At 50.9% G+C, this 22,712-nt stretch overlaps 1 protein-coding gene across 1 annotated transcript; it reads right to left on the reverse strand.

The window, feature by feature from the left end:
* Positions 1–1,923: 1,923 nt before the first annotated feature.
* On the reverse strand, positions 1,924–21,733 carry Atp6v1b1 (ATPase H+ transporting V1 subunit B1). The gene is made up of 14 exons (XM_005071096.4): positions 21,543–21,733; positions 13,814–13,869; positions 9,227–9,325; positions 8,968–9,061; positions 8,357–8,434; positions 7,451–7,590; positions 6,548–6,649; positions 5,905–6,002; positions 5,102–5,225; positions 4,733–4,883; positions 4,507–4,589; positions 3,098–3,202; positions 2,829–2,958; positions 1,924–2,745 (listed from the first exon to the last, which is right to left on the reverse strand). The coding sequence occupies exons 1-14, from the start codon at positions 21,658–21,660 to the stop codon at positions 2,582–2,584; spliced, it is 1,542 nt and encodes a 513-aa protein (XP_005071153.1). The 5' UTR covers positions 21,661–21,733; the 3' UTR covers positions 1,924–2,581.
* Between the last annotated feature and the right edge of the window lie 979 nt (positions 21,734–22,712).

Here is a 22,712-nt window from a genome sequence, read left to right on the forward strand (position 1 = left end):
TCCTCCATCAAGTGCTCAGGAGCAGGGCAGCTATTCTTTCCAAAGGGCAGGTGGGACTCTTGAGTTCTGACTGCTCAAAGTCTTAAAAAAATAAATAAAAACCAGGACATTACTGAGAAAAGTGGTTCATTCACCCACAGAGGGACTTGAGTTTATACCCAGTCAATCTGTGGGTATTGAAAGTTCTAAAAATTCCTAGCAAAGGAAAGTTGTTGTTTTCTAAATGTGGAGAAGCTCAAATCCTGGAGATTTGGATGGCAAGCAATAAAAAAGCTAATAGGTCAATTGGTTTACCAGAGCACACTCAGGAGAGACAGCTTAGAGGAGGCCTTCTAGGTCAGAACACATGCCAATCAGGTCTTTGATAAAAATGATCTCCACAGTTTAATCCTCAGAGGCATCATGGGAAATAGAACAAGAGGCTGGAAATTAGTGAGGGCTAAAAGCTGGGTGTTAGATCAGCAGAGGCAGAAAGTTAAACAGAGATCAGTCAACAAGGATATCCTACTTAGACCATCACACCCCCGGAGTGGCTGTGTATACAGGGTTGTTTCCAGAAGTAGTTACATCCAAGGTTTCAAGAGAGGGGAAAGACATCACTAAAATCATCCATCCTGGACACCAACACACGAGCAACCAGTCCCAGAGAGAGGGATGGGCAGATCAGAGTTGCTAATATACATTACTGGAAATAGCAGTTCTCAGAAGAAAAAGTGTGAGATGGACAAAGAAATGGAAAACCATAACCCAAAAGCAGAAATAAAAATAAAATTGGGCAACACACAAACTGTTGGGAAGGGGCCCAGATGCCAGACTTAACAAAAGTTCTAAGTAGTACTTATAATCGTGTTCGCAGGGCTAAAGGGAACCGTGGCATAAATAATGGGACAACATCTTACTAAGCACAGCACACTGATGCAGAGTTGTTGGTTAAAGAGAACAAAGTGGACATTCTGGAACTGCAAACTACACTGAAAAATAGAGCAAGGGCCCAATGGCAGATGTGAAAGGGCACAGGAAGGAAGTAGCAGACTAGGGAGCTGGAGAGGTGGCTCAGCAGTTAAAGGCACTGGCCGCTCCTGCTGAGGAGCCAGGTTTGGATTCCAGAGCCCACAGGGTGGCTCACAATCTGTAACTGCAGTTCTGGGAGATGTGGAGGGGATGGCGTTGAAGAAGAGCAGGCAGCCGGGACATCTGGGTTTAGAATACTCATCATCCACTTTCCTTCCTTCCTTCCTTCCTTTCTTCCTTCCTTCCTTCCTTCCTCCCTCCCTCCCTCCCTAGCTCCCTCCTTCCCTCCCTCCCTCCCTCCTGAACTTTATTTGAGACAGGTCTCACTATACAGCCTAGGTTGTCCTGGAATTCACTATGTAGACCAGGCTGGCCTAGAATTCAGAGATTCACCTGCTGCTGCTTCCTAGTAGTAGGATTAAAAGTGTGAGCCACCCCACACAGCTCACTTCCCTCCTCCCTTAACGTGTGTGTGTGTGTGTGTGTGTGTGTGTGTGTGTGTGTGTACATGAAAGTCAGAAGATAGCTTAGGAGTTGGTGTTCTCCTCCCACCATGCCAGTCCTGGGGACCACACTCAGGTAGTCAGGCAGTCGGGCTTGGTGGCAAGTGCTTTACCAGCTGAGCCATCTTATTTCGTGGGGCTAGGAACCCACCCATAGACTTCATGTGTAGGGACCCACCCATAGACTTCATATGTAGGGACCCACCCATAGACTTCATGTGTAGGGACCCACCCATAGACTTCATGTGTAGGGACCCACCCATAGACTTCATGTGTAGGGACCCACCCATAGACTTCATATGTAGGGACCCACCCATAGACTTCATGTGTAGGGACCCACCCATAGACTTCATGTGTAGGGACCCACCCATAGACTTCATGTATAGTAGGCAGGCACTTTACTAATAGGTTATAGCCACAGCCCTTTCATATTTTATTTTATTTTTTGAAATGGGGTCTCATGTAGCTCGGGCTGGCCTCCAGCTTGCTGTGTAGCAGAGGATATCCTTTGATTTCTGATCCTCCTGGTTTATGTGGTGCCGGGACTGGGACTTTGGGTTTCCGAAGGCAAACTCTTTACCATTCAGTCACATCAGCTCAGCTCTTATTTGAACTGTAAATACTTCCCCAAGAGGAATTCTGTTATCAGATGCTTAGGCACCGAGTTTTCCTTACTTTTTATTTTTTTATTTTTTGAGACAGGGTATTATACCTGACAGAAATCTGCCTGACTCTGCCACCTCCTGAGTGCTGGGGTTAAAAGAGTGCTCCACTATGTCCAACTAGATTTTTCTTTTTAAATACTTTTACAAACCACATGGTATCATCTTCACCTTCAACAATTAACCAAAATTTCCCAATCTTGTTTTCATCGGAGACAAATTCATCTATCTCAGTTACCGTTTTTGTTTTCCATTTCAGCTGTATCTTTGGAGGAGGGGCTTCTAAAATAAAAGTACAGGACTGAGGTGGAGTTCAGCATGCCCCTAAAAAGAGCCCCCACCCTTAAAACATAGGGCAGAGACAGGGCTGGACCATAAGCGAGAAGGCTGTAGCCGGGGGCTACCCTAGAGCGCGGTGTCGGATGCGGGGTCCTGCTGCGCCCCCTGGCGGGAGTAGAACTCGTCTGTCATGCTCTGCGGGATGCGCTTCAGCATCTCTTTGGGGAAGATGCGCAGCAGTTTCCAGCCCAGGTCCAGCGACTCGAACACGGTGCGGTTCTCATAGGGACCTGGGGACCACGCAGAATCGTGAAGGTCCAGAAGGGGAGGGCCAGGCGGTCCAGGTCCCGGCCCGCCCCACGCCGCACCCCACCTTGGGTGATGAAGTTCTTCTCGAACTTCTGCAGAAACTCCAGGTAGAGCAGGTCCTCCGAGGTGAGTGCCTCCTCCCCCACCACCGCTTTCATGGCCTGCACGTCCTTTCCGATGGCGTAGCAGGCATACTACGGAAGGGCAGCATGGGCTCACCACCCCTGCTCGCTGGGCTCCCCTTGCTGGGTACCAGTTTTGCCCAGACAGGAACTTCTTGTCCAGGCGGGGTTCAGAACTCCAGCTACCGCATCCACCGCCCCCCCTCCTTACCAGCTGGTTGGAGACATCTCCGTGGTCCTTTCTGGTCATGCCCTCACCTATGGCCGACTTCATCAGCCGTGACAGGGAAGGGAGCACGTTGATGGGGGGATAGACCTGGGGAGCAGAAGAGAGTAGCAGGAGGCAGGACTCAGGCTCTCCTGTCATTCCTATACTCCTCCACACCCTTCTCAGAAGACCATTCTTCATCCTACAGAAAAGTGAGCAGCTACCCTCCACCTGCCTTATTCCCCACAGGTTCTAGGCCTTGGTTACCAGGTGGAAGAGAGTGAGGGTTGTCTACATAAGTGAGTCCACGCAGGAAGGAAGCTGGAGCTAGGGGCAATGAGGTGAAATTAATTAATGAAACACTATTTCAAAACATCGGATTATTTGTACAAGCAAGTTGAAGCTTAATTTGTGTGGTGTGTGTGTGTGTGTATCTTTTGAGACAGGGTGTCTTGTAGCCCAGGCTATCCCTACTCAAAGGTGCTTTGTTTTTTGTTTGTTTGGTTTTTTTTTGTTTTTTTTTTTGGTTTTTCGAGACAGGGTTTCTCTGTATTGTCTTGGAGGCTCCTGGAACTCGCTTTGTAGACCAGGCTGGCCTCGAACTTACAGAGATCCACCTGCCTCTGCCTCCCGAGTGCTGGGATTAAAGGTGTGTGCCACCAACGCCCGGCTCAAAGGTACTTTGTAATTAAGGATGACCTTGAACTTCTGATCTTCCTGCCTCCACCTCCCTAACTAGGATTGCAGGTTGTGTTGTTGCCTGGATTATGTAGTGTTGAGGATAGAACCCAGGACTTCCTACATGCTTGGCAGACTCTTTTTTATTATTCATTCATTCATTTATTTATTATGAGTGCTCTGCATTTATTATGAGTGCTCTGCATGTATGCCTGCAGGCCAGAAGAGGGCATCAGATCCTATTATAGATGTTTGTGAGCTTCCATGTGGTTGCTGGGAACTGAACTCGGGTCCTCAGGTCCTCTGGAAGAGCATCCAGTGCTCTTAACCACTGAGCCATCTCTCCAGCCCTGCTGGGCAGGCTCTTAACCAAATGAGCCCCAGCCCTGTCATCCCTATTGAGTGTCACTAAAGCTACCGTAAGTGGGAGAGAAACGCTCTTTATTTAGTGCTCTCCACATGCTTCATATATGTTAATGTACCCCCAGAACATTGGTGTGCTACATAGACATGGTCGCAGACATTAGGATCATTTTCTCAAGGTCCCATAGCCAAGTGGGCCAGCCTGTGGCTAGCTATGAAGCAAGGCTCCCCCAGTGCCTTGCTCCTGATGGTGTGACTTTGGGCAGGCCTCTCTCTCCGCTTTCCTACATAGGAGTGATGCGTAACTCTTTTTAGGGGGGTAAGGGAACAGATGTGGGGAGAAATGAGGCCGCTATCAGAGGGAACAGTACCTGCCGGTTGTGTAGCTGTCTGTCCACATAAATCTGTCCCTCTGTGATGAAGCCAGTCAAGTCCGGGATAGGGTGGGTGATATCTGCAAGCAAATACCCTGTTCAGTGTGTGGGGCGGGGTTCTCATCTACCTGGGGACACAGGAGTTCTGCTTTCAGCATGGGAGGGATGGGGTGGCTGGTGGAAATGGGGTGGGCTCTGGATGGCAGGGTGTGTCGGAGGCTACCGTCATTGGGCATGGTGAGAATGGGGATCTGGGTGATGGAGCCACCCCGACCCTCCACACGACCGGCTCGCTCATAGATGGTGGCCAAGTCTGTGTACATATATCCCGGGAAGCCTCGGCGCCCTGGCACTTCCTCTCTGGCAGCTGAGACCTGCAATAGCCACATGGCAGGTATGTCGGGAGGTGAGAGGCCAGACTCAGGAAGGGGAGGGAGATTAGGAGGTTGGACTGAGGGGACAGAAGAGGAGTGCCAGCCTGTGATTGAACCCTGAGACCCTCTGAGAGGAGCAGACCCAGATGAGGGACTCGAGGCCAAGGGAGAAACAGAGAGGGGGGTGGTTTGAATCTGACACCTGTCAGCCAGCATACCTCACGCAGAGCCTCTGCATAGGAGCTCATGTCAGTCAGTATGACCAGCACATGCTTCTCACACTGGTAGGCAAGGAACTCAGCTGTGGTCAGTGCCAGACGAGGGGTGATGATCCTCTCAATCCTGGAAGCCAAGCATGACAGGGCTCAGGGGCCTGGAGGCGCAGGCCTGGGCCCCATGAAGGCCCAGAATGGCGTGTAAGGTTGGCTGGGAGGATGGCATGTACATGGTGGCAGGGAAACACATAAGATGAACCCAGCCTGGGGTTCCTGGTCAATTCTGATGCCAAAACCATCTCTGTCCTGCTTGGCGCTCCTGAGCGTGCTTCCTTTCGCTGGCTGCTTTCAGTTCTGGGCTCTGGGCCTGTGGATCTTCTCTTAGCAATGCCAGCTCAGCCTCCAGAACTCTGCTATTTAGTCTGGGGGAACCCTCAATACCCAGGATAAATTATTAGACTTTTAATTTTATCCCACCTTCCAAACTTTCAAAATAGAGCATTTTCTAAATAAATGCCACAGACAAAGGTCTCTCCAGTGATGGCCTTGTGGAGGAGATGCATGGGTGAGGCTTCTTGACTGGGACAGTTGCTGTGGCACAGGTATGAGGAAAGCAGAGGGGCAGGTGGGGTCCTGGTCTGGCTTCCCAGCATGCCCCAGGCCTCAGTTTCCCTTTCTGTACAAACAAGAGTTATTCTCACAGCTCTAGCCCATGGCTATAGTTCTTGGATGCTCTGAACCCCAGGATCCCAGGTCTAGGAACAGGGAAGGCTCCAAAGGCAGTCTGAGCATTAGGAAGGACTCACGTAGGGTCATTGGCCAAGTTCAGGAAGAGGCAGACATTTCCCATGGTTCCATTCTGCTCGAAATCTGACTTGAAGAACCTGGCTGTCTCCATATTCACCTAGACACATAGCCAGGGAGCAATAGGCAGGCCATGTGGCTGAGGATGGGGCTTAGGCATGACCAGCTTTTCAGTGTAACAGTCACTAGGCAGATAGGTGAACAATCATTGAGGTGGCTGTAGGGCCCAGGAGAGACTTAGCAAGTTCCCCCCAAACTCTGCCTTTTTAACCTCCAGCTTCTTCTTGTCCTCCCTTGGCCAGCTACTTCCCTACCCAGCTCCTCAGTCACCAATTGAGCCCTCTGAGGACCCTTGGTATCAGAAGATATCTTGTCTCTGTAGGTTTCTTGGGATTCTACTCCATGCCAAGTACGGCCCATCTTATAGCTCCTGTGACCTTGGGATGCTCTAGGGTCCCTCTGCCCTGGGCACTGAGTCCATCCCTGCCCCCTTTAGTCATGCTGTGGTCTCTGCCTCCAGACGGTCCTGAATTTTAGGGGCTTCTCAGGGTGCAGGATTCAGTGTTCCCCATCAGAACGTGCTAGAGCAAAGGCAGGCAAGGCTGTTTCTCACGGTTTCTGGAACTTGCCTCCAGCTCCCCTTACCCCCATGGCTGCGAAGACAATGGCGAAGTTGTCCTCATGGTAATCCAGCACAGCCTTGGATTTCTTCACCAGCCCGGCTTGGCGACAGATCTGGGCAGCAATCTGAGACAGGATGGGCCAGGAGGGACGCAATCAGGACCAGAGGCCTGTGACATCTGGCCTGCTGAGCCTCGCTGAGGATGGATGGTTAGAAACTTGGGGAGGGGAGAGTCCAAGCCCAGGAGAGTGGGGGACTGCCCTGGGTCCCACAGTCTTTCTCAGGGTTGGTCTGTTCTCTTGGCTACTAAGGAGTTGAAGGCACCTGTCACAAGGAGCAGGGTAGTATCCACAAAGAGCAATAGTTGGTGTGAATTTGGGAACTTTAGCTTACAATAGCCGAGGCTTTCAGAGTCTGTACCTCCCACAGCCTACTGGACTAAATGTGTGTGGCTGTGAGAGCCCTCTGTCCCAAACCAAGATGTGGTGGGGAGGGAGACTCTTGAAAGAGTTGGCAGGAGTGGTGAGGAAAGGATATCTAGAAACCTTGTCACACCGGTGGCTTTGAGAGGACCACATGGTTTTTGTTTAGTGGTGGCAGTCAGACAAACGCTGGCACAAGGACCGCCTAACACATGCTGTGGCTCAGCTGAGCAGGGCTTCTACACTGGAATCTACTTGGGCTCTCTGAAGCCAGTGAGCACTCCATTCACTAGGGGACAGCATGCAGCCCTTTCCAGAGCAATGCATGACTGTGCATGTTGAAGAGCCTCTTATGCAGCCCTGGCCCTGAGCTGCCAGGAAACACCAGCCAGGGTGGATGCTGGTCATTCCTACAGATACTCTTTGCTTGGCACAGAAGTGCTCAGTGCTAGCCGGAAGCCCAGGCCTCTGCTTGTCCCTGACCCTGGGTTATGCATCCCTTACCTCGTTGTGGGGCAGCCCAGCTGCAGAGAAGATGGGGATCTTCTGGCCACGGGCGATGCTGTTCATGACATCAATGGGAGAGATTCCTGTCTGGATCATCTCCTCAGGGTAGATTCGGTCGTGGGGATTGATGGGCTGGCCTGGGAGGGGTGATCATGAGGCCAGGCTCAGGCTCCAGCTCTTCCAAGCACCGCCCACCATTGCTGTCTCCCTCTGCCAACCAGCCTGTTCAGTACCCCTTCTGCAACAGTGGAACTGTGTGCAGTGTCACCCGGGAACTCATGGCTCTTGTGATATGAGATGCAATTTAAAAATGAAATTTCCTTTCGTTTGAATTGGTTCACGTTTAAAAAGCCGTGGCTCCATGCTGTCTTAGCTAGCATTGCCTTAGCGCCTTAACTAGGCAGGGCCCTCAGCATCTAGGCACCTGAGGGTGACTCAGAGACTGTGAACAGACGTGTGCTTTGCCACTACTTTGCCGTGTGGCCTTGGTCAAACGAGGGGACTCCACAGGCCTTCATTGCTGCCTCAGAAAACTGATGAAACGGGGAATCGGGAAGGGCTCCTGAAGAGTAGCTGGGGTCCTGGCAAGGGGTCCATCTCTGCTGTGAGCCTCCCCCACTGGGACTCCCAGAACACAGCACAGGGAACTAAAGGCCACAGAGGTGCTGTGCAATGACAGAATGGAGTGCTAGGAGCAGTCTGGGGTTCTATGGTGGATCTGGGGACAGGGTCTTTGCCGATCTGCCGGTTTATCTGGCCAATCATGGGGCTGCAGCCATGGCCTTGCACTGCTTGGCCTAGGTCCCTGCATGACTTCCAAGGGAAGATCATAGCGATGATGGCTTGGATGGGAAGGTGCTGGGGCTGTGTCCTCAAAGCCTGGAAGAGCTTCCACTCTCTCACCATTAATGTCCAGAAATTCCTCTGCCATGACAACAGGCCCTTTGTCGATGGGTTTGCCAGAGCCATTGAAAATCCGACCTGGGAGGGACAAGGGGAACAGGAAGGTGTCAGGGCTCTCAGCCTCTGCACGGCCACCAGCTCCACATACTCCTTCTCTAGAATCCCATCATGCTGTGCTCCCTTCCTCCTCAGCCCCCCACCACCATCACACATGGCCGACTTCCATGACTGTCCCGGCAAAGGACAGGGTGTCTTCCTTCCTCTTCTGAGAATTTTCACAGGCAAGGCATTTTGGAGTCACCCTGACCACTGGCCTGGGCCCGGGCTGATGACTAATCAGAGGATCAGGCAGGTGAGGAAGGGCCCTGAGCTCCACCTGCGATGACTTAACCTCACTCCTTCCCTATTGAGCACATTCTGTATTGGGCCCTGCACTGGAGATGGGAGCTAGAAGAGAAAATAAAACCTCTGGCTTCAGGGGCACACAGGAAACACAGGTGCACATGCAGAGGGGCACACAGGAAACACACGTACACACGCAGTGCAGGGCTTGGTTAGAAATGCCAGGAGGGAAAGACAGAGGCGTGCCCACCCTGCCACTGGACTCTCACCCAGCATGTCCTCTGACACAGGAGTCCGAAGGATGTCCCCTGTGAATTCACAGGTGGTCTTCTGGGAGTCGATCCCTGAGGTCCCTTCAAACACCTGTGAGTTAGGGGTCGTTGTTCTGGGGGGCTAGCTGGAAAGAAATGGGGCCTCCCGCTGTGGGCGCTCGGGGCACAGCTCTGTGAGGGCCTTCTCTGGGAAACCGGCCATCCTTCCTGCCCAGGCTTGGAATTGGGAGCTCACACCTCCCTTTGGCACACTGACCTGAACAATGGCTTTGGTCCCAGACACTTCAAGCACTTGACCACTCCTCTGAGTCCCATCTGGGAGGGTAAAGTTCACAATCTCAGCATACTGGGCAAACTGTTGGAGAGGAGTCACCAGGGTAAAGCCTGTGTCACGTCCCACTTGGCCTTCTGGTCTCAAGCTACTGTCTTTTTGTGCCCTGAGGTGGGGGAGGGGTCTTGTTTGGGAGGGGGCACCCTGAAGAGAACTGGGATTTCAGTCAGTTCTGCCCAAATCTCCTTCCTAGTGCAAGTTTGTGGCAGCCCTCTAATTATTTACACCGGTTTACCCTTAAGTCGCTAACACACGAGCCTCAGTTTTCTCTTTAAAACAAGGGTGCTAAGAATAAGCCCCCCACCACAAGGCTGCTGTGACCAGGATGGGAGCCATACAGGCAAGCTGTGGAGTGAGGTGGTGTGGGGGTGGGAATCAGTAGCACAAAGTGGCCATTGTGGCCACCCAGGTCTCCTGAGTACCAAGGAGGAGCACACTTGTCACCAGAATAGACTACTTGTTTTCCAGGTGTCACCGTGAACCAGTGAGAAACCCATTCCTAGCTACGGAGCTTGGGTTGACATCTGTGTAATGATTAGGAATTTAAACAAAAACCAGGTTAATATACAAAATATATGAGACTCCTATGATAAAAAGAATTTGATTAAAGCATTCAAATAGGCATTTCTCTAAAGATGCAGATATGGCCAGTAGGCAGGTAGCAACATGTTCATGGTCATTCTCCTTGGTCAACAAGAAAATGAAAATCAAAACCATGATGAGGTAACCCTGAACACCTGCTAGGGTGGCCAGGGAAGAAATCGGATACTGACACAAACTACTGAGGATAGAAAGAAATTAGAACTGTCTTTACTTTTCCAAGTATAAACCAATACACTTGGTTTATACTAACATGCAGTCTCTCAAAAGTTTAGAGTTACTATTTGACATAAGCAGTTTTACTCTTAGATATCTACCTGTGAAATAAACTAAACACATACATATCCACATAAAATCTTGTATGTGAATGCTCATGGAAGCATTAGTCAGAGTAGGAAAGAAAGAAAGAAAGAACAGAAAAAAGGAGGGAGAGAGAGGGAGGAAGGAAGAAAGGAAAGAAGGAAGGGAAAGAAAACAGGGCCAGAGGACCTAGTAGCAGAGTATCCAACGATATCTTCTGGTCTCTGTGGGCACATACACACATGCACATAAATAAAAATAAAATAAATCTTTAAAAGAAAAAGGAATAACCTATGAAGACTTAGGAGAATACAACTCCAACCAAAAACAATTAAAAATTATAGAAAGAATGATCTTATTTTTCTTTTGAGACAAGATCCCTGGCTGTCCTGGAACTCTCTCTGTAGAGCAGGCTGGAGTTGAACTCACAGATCTGCCTGCCTCTGTCTCCTGAGTGCTGGGATTAAAGACTTGTACCACCTTGACTGATTCAGTAATTTATTTTTAACCATTTCACAGTTATTTTTCTATGTGCTTTTACTCAATTCAATTAGTTCACAAGTTTATTTCATTTTTTATAGGTAAAGATGAACTTATATAAATAAATGAGTGGTGTTCACATTATTGGATATTAAATTATGCTAATTACCATATAAAATCATTTCATACATACGATTTTTATTCCTTTTAAACTTGTGGAGTAAGATTTTGTGATTTTAAAGATATTAAGTTGTTTAAAGCATCAGCCACATAGTTTTGTGCCAGGAAATTCTAATAAGCAAAAACAAACAATTTGAAATTTGCTGAAGCGTTTCAAAAGTCTGGGGGGGAGGGTTACTGGGTTTAATTCATTTTATGAGGCAAGTGATATTGACACCAAAATAAAGCCCTTTTTGGCAAATTGTAGGCTGTCTGCTCATGGACAGAGAGCCCAAAATCCTCATTGACCATTCACAAACTCAGTCCAGAGATGCAGAAACAGACCAAGTCACAAAACCAAACCTAAGGGAAAACAAAGCAAAACAAATCAGAAAACAAATTTAAATGAAGATTAAATTCCCGGCACTGATTTCAGGAATACAAGATTACTTTAACAGGGAGCCTTCCAGTGAAGTTCATTTTATTAGTGAATTAAAAGATTAATAAATCAGTATCCCAAAAACTGGAGGAGAAAGTTAAAAAAAATTGTCTATGGAGGCCTGGAGATGACTCAACATTAAAAGTTCACAGCATCCTCTAACTCCGGTTGACAGACATGTACACAGACATATACACACAAATGAAAGTAAAAGCTGGGCATTGGAGGAGCAGCCTTTATTTCCAGTATTAGAGAGGCAGAGGTAGATGGATCTCTGTGAGCTCCAGGTCAGCCTGATCTACAAAGCAAGTTCTAGAACACAAACCCTGTCTCAGGAAAAAAAAAAAAAAAGAGAAAGCTTTGAAACAATTACTAACTTTCTATGGTTATAGACAAAAACCACTGTTTCAAAATAAGGAATATGGAGCCAGAGAGAACCAGCACTTAAATTGAAGCAAGTGCTCTGGAGTTCAAGGTTGTCCTTCAGACATAATGATGCGGCCAGTCTGGGCTAGAAGAGATCCTGTCCCAAAAAACAAACACAAAATGCAGGAAAGAAAGAAAGAGGAGCGAGAGGAGAAGGGGGCTGGAAGAAGGCTCAGTCGGTGAGGCTCTTGCTTACAGCAACGTCACAGATGAGAACACACTCAGTGTGTACTGGGATATGATGGTGGGTGCTCCCACAGACCTTCGGGGAGTCCAATCACTTCACCTGTCAGAGAAGGCGCTCTTGTCCTGACCAGTATCTATCTGTGCATTTATTTGTGGTGCTGATGATAGACCCCAGTGAGCCTCGCGAGCACTCACTCTGCTCCTGAGCACAGACCTTCTGCCAATATCTATCTATAAATGCAGTTTCCTTTTGAACACACAATTCTTCCTCTGTAGCTCTTATGTAGCAATGAGAGAATCAGGATAAAATGGTGTGTATTCATGAACTATCTGTAACAGCAGAACCTGTAAACAGAATGATATTGCTAAATAAATCCATATTCATTTTTTTCTCTTTGTTGTGGCAAAACAACTTTAAAAAGGCATTGTTTTGGCTCTTGGTTTGAGAGGATGCAGCCCACCATGGAGGGAAGACTTGGGACAGAGCTTGAGGTCACAAGGACAGATGACTTCTGGAGCTCAGCATCCGATCTCCCTTTTCCCTTTTATTCAGCCTGGGACCCCTTATGGGATGGTGCCATTCATATTCTGGGCAAGTCTTTCATTCTCAATTAAACCTCCCTGGAAATGCCCTCACACACACACCCAGTGGTGTGTCTCCTAGGTGGTTATAAAATCCAATGCAGTTGACATTGGAGATTAAGCGCCACAAATATCAGTATACCCAGAAACACAACCTGCTAGGCCACCATCCTGCAGGGATACACGTGTGTCTCTGCACATGCGCTGTTCACCTCAATATGAGCATAGACTGCAGGTCTCACACAGCTGTCCCACGGGGGTGGAGACAAAGGGACAGATGGTTAGCTGTCTTTGTTTCTCTGGGCACAAGGAGCAAGCATTTTTTTTTCTCAAAACAGGGTTTCTCTGTAGCTTTGGAGCCTCTCCTGGAACTCGCTCTGTAGACCAGGCTGACTACTAATTCACAGAGATCCACCTGTCTCTGCTTTCCCAGTGCTGGGATTAAAGGTTTGCAACCACCACCGCCCGGTGTACTATTTTTGTTATTAAAATGTAATAACATTTGGTGACATGTTATGGTGCGTCTAGTTATCAACATCGTGGCTGTTAATCTGTCCCCTGATGGCCACACACTACTGACCTTATGAGTTTGGGGAAAGTGCCCTTTGAACTAGTGACTAAAGTGGGCCGTTTCCCCAGGGCTTCCCTGCTCAGATTTGCAGCGATGACGGCCACTAATGGCGGTTTTGGTTGTACTGGTGAAAGGAGAAACACGTAGGTGTTCCCTTCTCTGAGCCCTCTTGAGGCCCAGGCGGGTGGGGTTGCTCTAGGAGAGGCCCTCCCCTATCCGAATCCGGGGTGACTGGAAGTCCAGCCGGTTGGAGTCTCAACCACAAGAGGGCGCCCAAGAGCAGAGAGACAGGGACAACAAGAAACCTAAAACAAAAGTCCTGCTCTTTCCTCTTCTGCTCCCTGTGAGCCTGAGTCTCTGAAACCATTGCTGTCCTCGGTGTTTGTCCTCTCACTGGAGAGGAAGGGATGTTAGTCTGAAGAGGGAAATTCCAGGTCAGAGAATGCTAACTTGGGCCTAAAAGAAAAAAGGCAATAAACCTGCTCAACAAAATCAGGCAGGGAAAGGGTCCTGGGTTTGATCTCTAGCAGAAAGGAGAGGGAGAGGCAGTCTGGGTAGACCAGGATTTCCAGGGCCAGCACTCACCCCAGCCCGAGTCCCTAGCCCCAGAGTACTGGTGATTTTTACAGCCACACAAAGTGTGAAGAAGAAATTGCAGGAGACTTGAGGGGTGACAGTTAAAAAGAAGAAAACAAGGCCTCTGGATGGGCAGCTTAAAAGAAACCCTGGATACGGCCTAGGGGCTGGAAAGCAGACTGAACGGTCTTACCTTGACCTGGTCCAGCACCACCAGAGGCCCATTGACGCTGCACACGGTCCTGTAGGCTGGGGAGGGGAGGAGTGGGTGAGGGTCTACCTCTAAGTTCTACTGTGTTCTACCTCCAAGGAAAATGTCTGCATGTGCATGCACACACATTCACTCACACACACACACAATAAGACACATACACAATCACTGAGATACACATATACTCAGTGGCAGACACACACATTCATGAGAGAGACACACACATTCACTGAGACACACACAGACAGCTGACACACACAGAGGAGAGAGAGAGAAAGAGAGGGAAATGGAGAGAGAGACAGAGAGAGAGACAGAGAGAGAGACAGAGAGAGAGAGAGAGAGAGAGAGAGAGAGAGAGAGAGAGAGAGAGAGAGAGAGAGAGAGAGGAGCATCCTGTCTCCTGCCCTCAACACACCCCCACCTCCTCCTCAGCCTGTGCCATCAGGGTCATTAGCTGTGACAGCACCAGCCACCATTGCTGTAAGGGTCAAGCCCCTGCCACAGACCCCCCACTGTCCCGACACCTGCAGGATTCTGGAGGAGGGCATGAGGGCAGAGGCCTCCTCAGAGTCCTGCCCAGGCCCGCTGAGCTCTCCACCCCATGTGCTTCCCCTCTGGCCTCAACCCCCACCTCACCTACTCCCTCTTCCCAGCTCCATTTGAATTTTCCGAAAGCATCTGGGGCACAGCTGTGGCCTCCAGGCCCATCCCCAGGCCCCATTGCCCATTGCCCTCCCTTCACCCTGCACTGATGAGCCCTGATGAGCCTCTGCTTCCTCTACCAAGCCCTGGTCAGGTCCCACAAGCTCACTGGGCATCCTGTTGGGGAGAAGAGGGTGATACCAGAAAGAAACACACACACCACACACACCACACATGCACACCCCCCCTACACATCACACACAAACATATACACACACACCACACACATACATTACACATACCACACAAAGATATACACACACACCACACACATACACACACATATACACACACCACACATGCGTGCACACACACCCCACACATCACACACAAACATATACACACACACACCACACACATACACACACATATACACACATACACACATATACACACACCACACACACTCATACTACACATACACCACACACATCACACACACCATACACTTACACCACACACACACACACACCATACACATACCACACAAACATATACACACACCACACATATACACCACACACATACACACACATATACACACATATCACACACACATACTACACATACACCACACATACATACTACACACACCACACAAACATATACACACACACCACACACATTCACACACATCACACACACCACACACATACCACACAAACATACACACACACACCACACAAACATACACACACACCACACACATACACTACACATATACACACACCACACACATACTACACACACACCACACATACCACACACATACACACACCATACATATACCACACAAACATATACACACATACAACACACATATACACACATACAACACACACATACACCACACATATACACCACACATACACACACCACACACCACACAAACATATACACACACATGCACACACACATACACACACAACACACACCATACATACCACACAAACATATACACACACATGCACACACACATACACACAAAACACATACACACACCATACATACCACACTCACACCCCACACATCACACACACCACATAAACATATACACACACACCACACATATACACACATATCACACACACATACACACACACCACACATACCACATTTACACCACACATATCATACACACACCACACATACACACACACACACACACACACACACAAGAGAGCTCAGCTTCCAGGGTAAAATCAAAGGACTGATAGGTAGGAAGTCTACTTTTGGTCCTGCTGGGGCTAGCTCAGGGGCTCTGAGGAGGCTGTGGTCCCTTGACTGTGGCAATGGAGTACCATAGCTAGTCTCTCTCAGAGAGTCTATGGGCCACCAGTAATACAATGGAGACAAGTAATTTGGCCAGACCAGATTAGTGGGGCGCTGGGCTGGGAAGGAACTTGATCCTGGGTGGGTCACTCACAGGCCCAGGAGCTCAGGGGAGGTGGGCTTAATGGGCCTGGGACGGAAAAAAAGCCTGGCTCAAAGTCACTGGCATGCTTGTGGCACACCTTGGAAAGGGCCTGCCCTGAGCCCCCATCGGCCCCAAATGGCCCACAGCATGCTGGCCCCAGAGGAAGCCAGTGTCCCTGTGTATGCCTTCCCAGTCACTTAATGTTTCACAGCACATGCACAAGGAGCAAACACATAAAGCCATTCTTCTGCTGGCCTTTGCCAGGACGGTCCTAGTGTATGGACTATCTGTAAAGCTCAAGGTTGAGCCCTGAACTGCCAGGGTAGGACACCCCATTCCCTTCCAGAACTATCTACTGCCCCTGTATCATCTACCTGCCTTCTTCCCTCTGCTGCTGAAGGAGGTCCTCCTTTATCTGAGGCAGGCTCCAGGAGAAGCCCCTCCTGGGGTGAAAGGCCAGCTCCCCACCCTGCATTTGTCCCTCAGGCCAGACCTACCACCTGTGTTCAATGGCTCCTCCTCAATGTCCTTCTGCCCCTGCACCCACCCTCACGAGAGGGCCACATCATCAGGCACATCCCCCTGGCCACCCTCTCCCTCTCCGTCCATGTCTAGCATCCTTGGGAGAAACCCACAATGTCCCCCACAGAAGGGCTCTTACAGAGCAGCCCAGGCTCTAGTCCTTCCCTCTCATTCCCTGTTCCCTGGGCATCTTCCCGCCCCCCCATTCTTCTTCCCTTCCTTTCTTTAAATTCTGTCTGTTGAGTGGCACCAAAGAGAGCATGACATTGCTGAAACTATGGAAACTACAGGGATGTAATGTGGGAAAGATCAGGATGGGCTGGTGAGATGACGGGCGGGTGGGATGGAAGGGCCACGTGGAGGGCAAGATGGGCAGGTGAGGTAGGTGCAAAGCCAGGAGTGGAGGAGATGAAGGGTGGGCTGGGCTGGTGACCAGAGCGGATGCTCAAGAAGAAGCAATCTCAAGCTGTGTGTGTGGGGGGGGGGGGGGCTGAGCTAAGGGGAGCCTTCCATCCAGCCCCAGGGAGTTGAGGAAAAGTGCCCATGACAGAGTTGAAAGAACCCCTGATGGCCAGCTGCTCAGGGCCTTAGAGGACAGAGAGGAGGGAGGTGACTCAGGACTCCTCTAGGCTGGCTTCCAGTGTCAGGAGAGCTGTCAGAGATGGTCTCTGCCATGCTCAGCACAAGACTGACATTCCCCACGCACACAGGGCTGGCTGAGTTCTGGAAGGCACTAAGTGGTTCTATCAGTTCATTATTCCCATACGTCCCACAACAGGACCAACAGGTATCCCCACCTTGGCCCCAAGCCAAATGGGAGTCTTGATGCCCAGCACAAGGGCCACACCCCCAGCTCCTGACTGCCGAGGAGCACAGTGGAAAAGAAGAGAAAGAATATGTATTGTACTGAAGGTGGGGGTCGGCGAGGGTGGCGGGTGTCAGGTGGGGGGCATGACAGACTCTCGGATGGAATTTACACTGTGAGGATGCTATCGAGTGGAGCTGGTGAAACCAGCAGAGGCCGGGCCAGGACCAGCACCCGACCAGGGTGGGGAAACTTTTGGACTGGCAGGTGAATGTTTCCAAGCCTGGGGAGAGCTGGCATTTTGCTGGATCCATAGAGTTGCAGGAAGACAGCAGTAAGTTTGGGATCAAGAGACTACAGGGAGTGGGGGCCAGAGTGGGTGTCTTGTCTCAGGAGAGAAGAGAGCCACAGAGCCCAAAAGGATCACTTCCGGTTTCACAGCCTTGGGGCCTTTCTGCTTTCTGCTTTGACAGCCTGCTCCCAGACTTCATGACTTCACAGCTCATCCTGAGAAATCTCTGTTAGCCCTGTAGCCCAGCAATTCTCCCTGGAGAGAGGGTACCTGGAGATGGAGGTTAGGGATTGGAGACTGAGCACCTTGCCTGAGTGAAGGAAGAAAGGATGGGGTGCAATGCTGGGCACCCTGCCTGGTATGAAGGAGGAAGGGACTGGGGGGCAATGCTGGGCTCCCTGCCTGAGTGAAGGAAGAAAGGATGGGGTGCAATGCTGGACACCCTGCCTGAGTGATGGAGGAAGGGACTGGGGGGCAATGCTGGGCACCCTGCCTGAGTGATGAAGGAAGGGATTGGGGTCAATATCAGAGTGGCTGGAGAAGGGCACAGCTCTCTGCATTGTGGCCTCACTGCAGAAAACTACTGAGTACCAGTTTCTATTCAACAAGCTCTCAGGCCTTGCCCTTGCCTATCTCTGCCGTGTTTCTCCCTTAGAAATCCCCAGCACCACAGACTGGCACCCTGAGGGATTGTAGACCCCAACACAAGACTAGACCGTTTCTCAGAGCCATCTGGTTTTATTGGATTGGTTTCGGATTTTATTGTTGTTGTTGTTGGTAGTGTGTGTGTGTGTGTGTGTGTGTGTGTGTGTGTGTGTGTGTGTAAGAGAGAGAGACAGAGAGACAGAGACAGAGAGACACAGAGAGAGACAGAGAGAGACAGAGACAGAGAGACAGAGACAGAAAGAGGGGGGATGGGGGAGGGAAGGATTCACTGTACAGTCCTGGCTTCCTTCCAGCTCACTCTTACATCCAGTCCGATCTCCTGCTTTCATAGGTGTGGACACCCACCCTTAAGTTGTCCAGTTAGGACTCAGGCAAAGGGACACTGAACAACAAAGATGTCCTTGGCTGGTGGGAACCCTGACTGTGTTCCTAGCATGGAGAGATAAACTAAAGTGGAGAGGTTCAGCCAGTTCTGGGGCACTGAGGGATTAAGGCACTGCCCACCCAGGGAAGTCCCACTTGACCCTGAAGAAAGACACAGGGTGATGAGCTGCCCGGAGATCGATGGCTCACTGACCTCAGGGCATTCTCTCCCTCAATGTGCTTTCCCCAGACTCAGCAGACACTCTCCCCCACTGCCTACCCCTTCCCATTGTCTCTGATACTGGGGGCTGCAGTGTGGAAGAGAGCTCCCTACCCCCACCTCCCCCCAGCCTTCCTGGTCAAAGGCTCAGCAGGGCTCCTCCAAGGTCCTAATTAGCGCCTGACCAGCCACACCTGCAGTGTCCTGCCGCTCCCCCTCCCCCGAGCAGGCTGGAGGCCATGGTGGGGGCAAGCCTAGGGCAGCAGGCCCTGTTCCTCCACCCACATCCTGCTGGGGGGCCGCGAGGGGGTCAGCACTGGGGGGAAGTGGGGGTGTTAGAATGTTAGGACTCTACGGAACTCCCTGCCCTTTGGCTCTCAAACCCCGGGTGAACTGCTCCCACGGCTGCATCCCTCCAACCACTGGTCCTTGTCCTTTTGCACATTTGCACGAGCTGTGCACCCCACATGCAGTGCTCCACATCGACCCCGGGATCCCACAAAGCCACCTTTGGGGGGTGGGGGTCCTCCACTGAAGGGGGGCCCCGCTTGCCAAGGAGGATGCTGCCAGCACTCATGTCCAGCCCCAGCTCTGTCCTCCCCCTCCTTTCTGTCCCTCAGCCCAGCATTAAGTTACCCTTCCAGCCCCAGCTGTGCCCTGGGATGGCCAGACTACCTCTATGCCTAGGACCGCTGACGTCTGGGCTGGCCCTAGGCTCCCTCTCTACTTCTTCAGCCCAAACTAGTGCCTGGAGTCTGAGAGTGGAGGGCCTGGCTGGAGGAGGAATGGGGGGGGGGCGGCACAGCATACCTGTCTTGTCAGGGAGGCAACAGCTTTGGGGGAGGGATTCCTACCTTTGGCCACATCTCCCCGGAAGAACTCTCCACCCAGGTACCCTAGATGGCTGGAGGGGTATGGGGAACTAGGCTGAGCTAGGTTAGGAAGGTGTCCTGGAGGGCTAGTCCAGGCCCTCGGGTATCCTGTGATAAGGTAGGGTACCATGGCAGAGCCTGGAGGGCACACTTCTGTAGCCTTTGCTCTGTCACTGATGGTGTGATCTTGTGTGTGTGTGTGTGTGAGAGAGAGAGAGAGAGAGAGAGAGAGAGAGAGAGAGAGAGAGAGAGAGAGAGAGAGAGGGAGGGAGGGAGAGAGAGAACCTGCAGGGTGTTGACAATAAACACTAGCTAGCAGGAGGAAGGAGCTGGTGAAGGCTGCCCTAGCTCGAGCTTCCAGCTAGCTGGAAGCAAAGGTGGGGTGAGGAGACTGCACAAAGGTTGTACCAGGAGATCCTTGTAGATCCCTGCAAGGCCACATTCCAGAAGGAAAGCTGAGCCTGGAGGTCCAGACTCCTGCCCCACCCAACCTGGCAGCTCTCCTTTGCCCACAGGTGGTTGGGCCTGCAGGGGCAGGGTATCACATGGCGCAAACCCTGGGCATAATGAGGCCCCTCTCTCCACTGATTTCTGGGCCCTGGAGACCCAAGCCTTTGCCTAGAGGTTTTCTCTACTCTGTGTGTCCATGAGGCAGGGCCTTCAGGCCACCTTGAGAAACCCGGCCTGCCCCCTTTCACCTTTCTCCCTAGCTGGTTCATACTCTATGGGTCTCAGGCTTAGCTGGCCCAGCACCCAGGGCTCTGCTGCACCCTGCTCACTCTGAGCTCAGCTACCGGATGCCCTGTGGGGCTGGGTAGCTTTGGAGTCAGGGTGAAGAAGGATGGCTGTGTCTAGCTCCTTCCCATCCCCCAGCACCCCTGTAGGAGCCTCAGGCCCTGCTCAGCTGGGGCCACTCAGCTGGTTTATTCCAGTAAGCTGGGCTGCCTGAGACTTTACTGGGCCAGGGAGAGTGACCTTGGACAAGAACATGGGGGATGGCTTTGGCCCTGTAGACCTTGCCAGGTTTTCTGTCCCTGGCATTGGCTTGGCTTACACTTACACATCAGGCACAGAGTTGCCTACTGACAAATTGAGAAAGGCATACCGTGTGTGAACAAGTGCATGTTCCTACCCCAGCAGTACACACTACCACAGTTACATGTGTTCTCATATATCATGTAAGCATAAATCCACATGCGTTCTCTCTCCTTGAACATACATGCACATTATATCCAGGAGCACACACATAACACACATACACACCTCACCTCCACCCTGTGTGTACAAGCACACACACACATACACATACACATACCCAGACCCACATACATATACCCAGACACACACACACACATATACACACTCACACACACATACACACACTCACACACACATTTTACCCTCCCTGTGGAGAATGCCCTTCTAATACGTGCTTCTATATCCAGATCCTCTCCTCTAGGAGGCCATTACAGGCACAGCACACTGGTTACTGAATCCCTCAGTGCCACTGATGATACTGCTACACGTCACTGCAGATCCATTTACCCACAGGCCCACATGTGTTCTCATTCCCTTCCTCTCTCTCCACCGTCTCTCTCTCTCAAGCTCTCTCTGGACCTTGAATGTTAGCTAGGATCCTGAGGATAACAGTTGCTCCCCAGCCCTCTCCTCAGCCTGAATGGGGACCGCCATCCCTCCACCTGCAGAGGTAACCCCTGCTCAGCCTGTGCCACTGCACGGCTCCACTGGCCCCAGAGGCCCCTGATCTCCCTAGATCTTGGCCATCCTTTTCAAAGGCAAAAGCAGATTCCCAGCAGCCCACTCCCCTCACCAGCTGGACATGAATACTCACTGACACGGGGGTGGGTGATGTAGTTTCGGGTCACAGCCTGCACGTGCTCTCGAGCTGTGACTGAGTCACAGCTATTGCTGGTGAACCTCCCAGATTTGCTGTCTACTTTCGTGGCCATGGTGTGTGGAGAGCTGGGAGTCAGCGCCCGAGAAGACTGGTGGCAACTCCAAGACTGAATTCAGTTCCAGCTGGCGCCGGAGCAGGCGGCTCGGCTTGTGCCAGCAGCCGCCCCTCCCCTTCCTTCTGTCCCGGCTCCCCCCACCCCTGCCAGGTTGACTGCAAACAGGGAAGCTGGCAGGCACCAGCTCCGAGGTTTCTCACGTACAGTCTGGCCCCCTGAGTGCTGAAAGCTTGCAATGAAGGACAGAGAAAGGTGTGCGACATTTTTTCTAACTTTTGTGCCCAAATGTCCCTCTGCACAGTTCCCACAGTGAGTGTGGCTTCAGCTTTACCTCCTTCAAACAAGCCCTTGTCCCTCACTATAACACTCCTTGGTCTCCTCATGCCCTGTTTCTGGCAGATTGTCTTCTCACGGTCCTCATAACCTGCACCCTGTGTCCTGAGCCATACTGGGAACCCTTCCTCTCCATTCTATCTCCTCATTGTCTTTAAAGGTTCATCTCATGGCCAGCTACAGATCACCTCCTGCAGGAAGCTACCATGCTGCTTGGATCAGTCTGAGCTGTCTTCCCTGATCACTCCTGCCAGCACTGGTCCATTTCAGGTCTCCGCTCCTGTCTCACGCATCCCATTCTGTCAAAGAACTCTTCTGTTGGGGGCTGGGTGTAGCTACGAAGGAGCAGAGTCCTGCTTGCATGCTTCCATGAGTCTACACAGCAGGTGAGATGATGTGAACTTTCTCCCATGGTCCCAGCGTTACTTTTTCTGTGTGATATATGCTAGATATTAAAAATGCTACCATTGTGGGTAGTTAGGTGTGATGGTTAACTTTGACTGCCAGTTTGACAGGACTTAGAAACATCTAGGAAATATACACATCTCCCCCAACTCCTGCCACCAAAAGCCTTTCCTACCATAGTACAGCCTCAAACCATGAACCAAAATAGACTCATCCTTCAACAGGTACCTTGTCATAGCAATGAAAAAGTAACTAACACAGAACACTGGCATCAGGAGTGGACTTGTTACTGCAAACCCGGCCATGTGGTT

The sequence above is a fragment of the Mesocricetus auratus genome, unplaced genomic scaffold (genome assembly GCF_017639785.1).
Source record: "Mesocricetus auratus isolate SY011 unplaced genomic scaffold, BCM_Maur_2.0 Super-Scaffold_100676, whole genome shotgun sequence".
Taxonomy (NCBI): domain Eukaryota; kingdom Metazoa; phylum Chordata; class Mammalia; order Rodentia; family Cricetidae; genus Mesocricetus; species Mesocricetus auratus.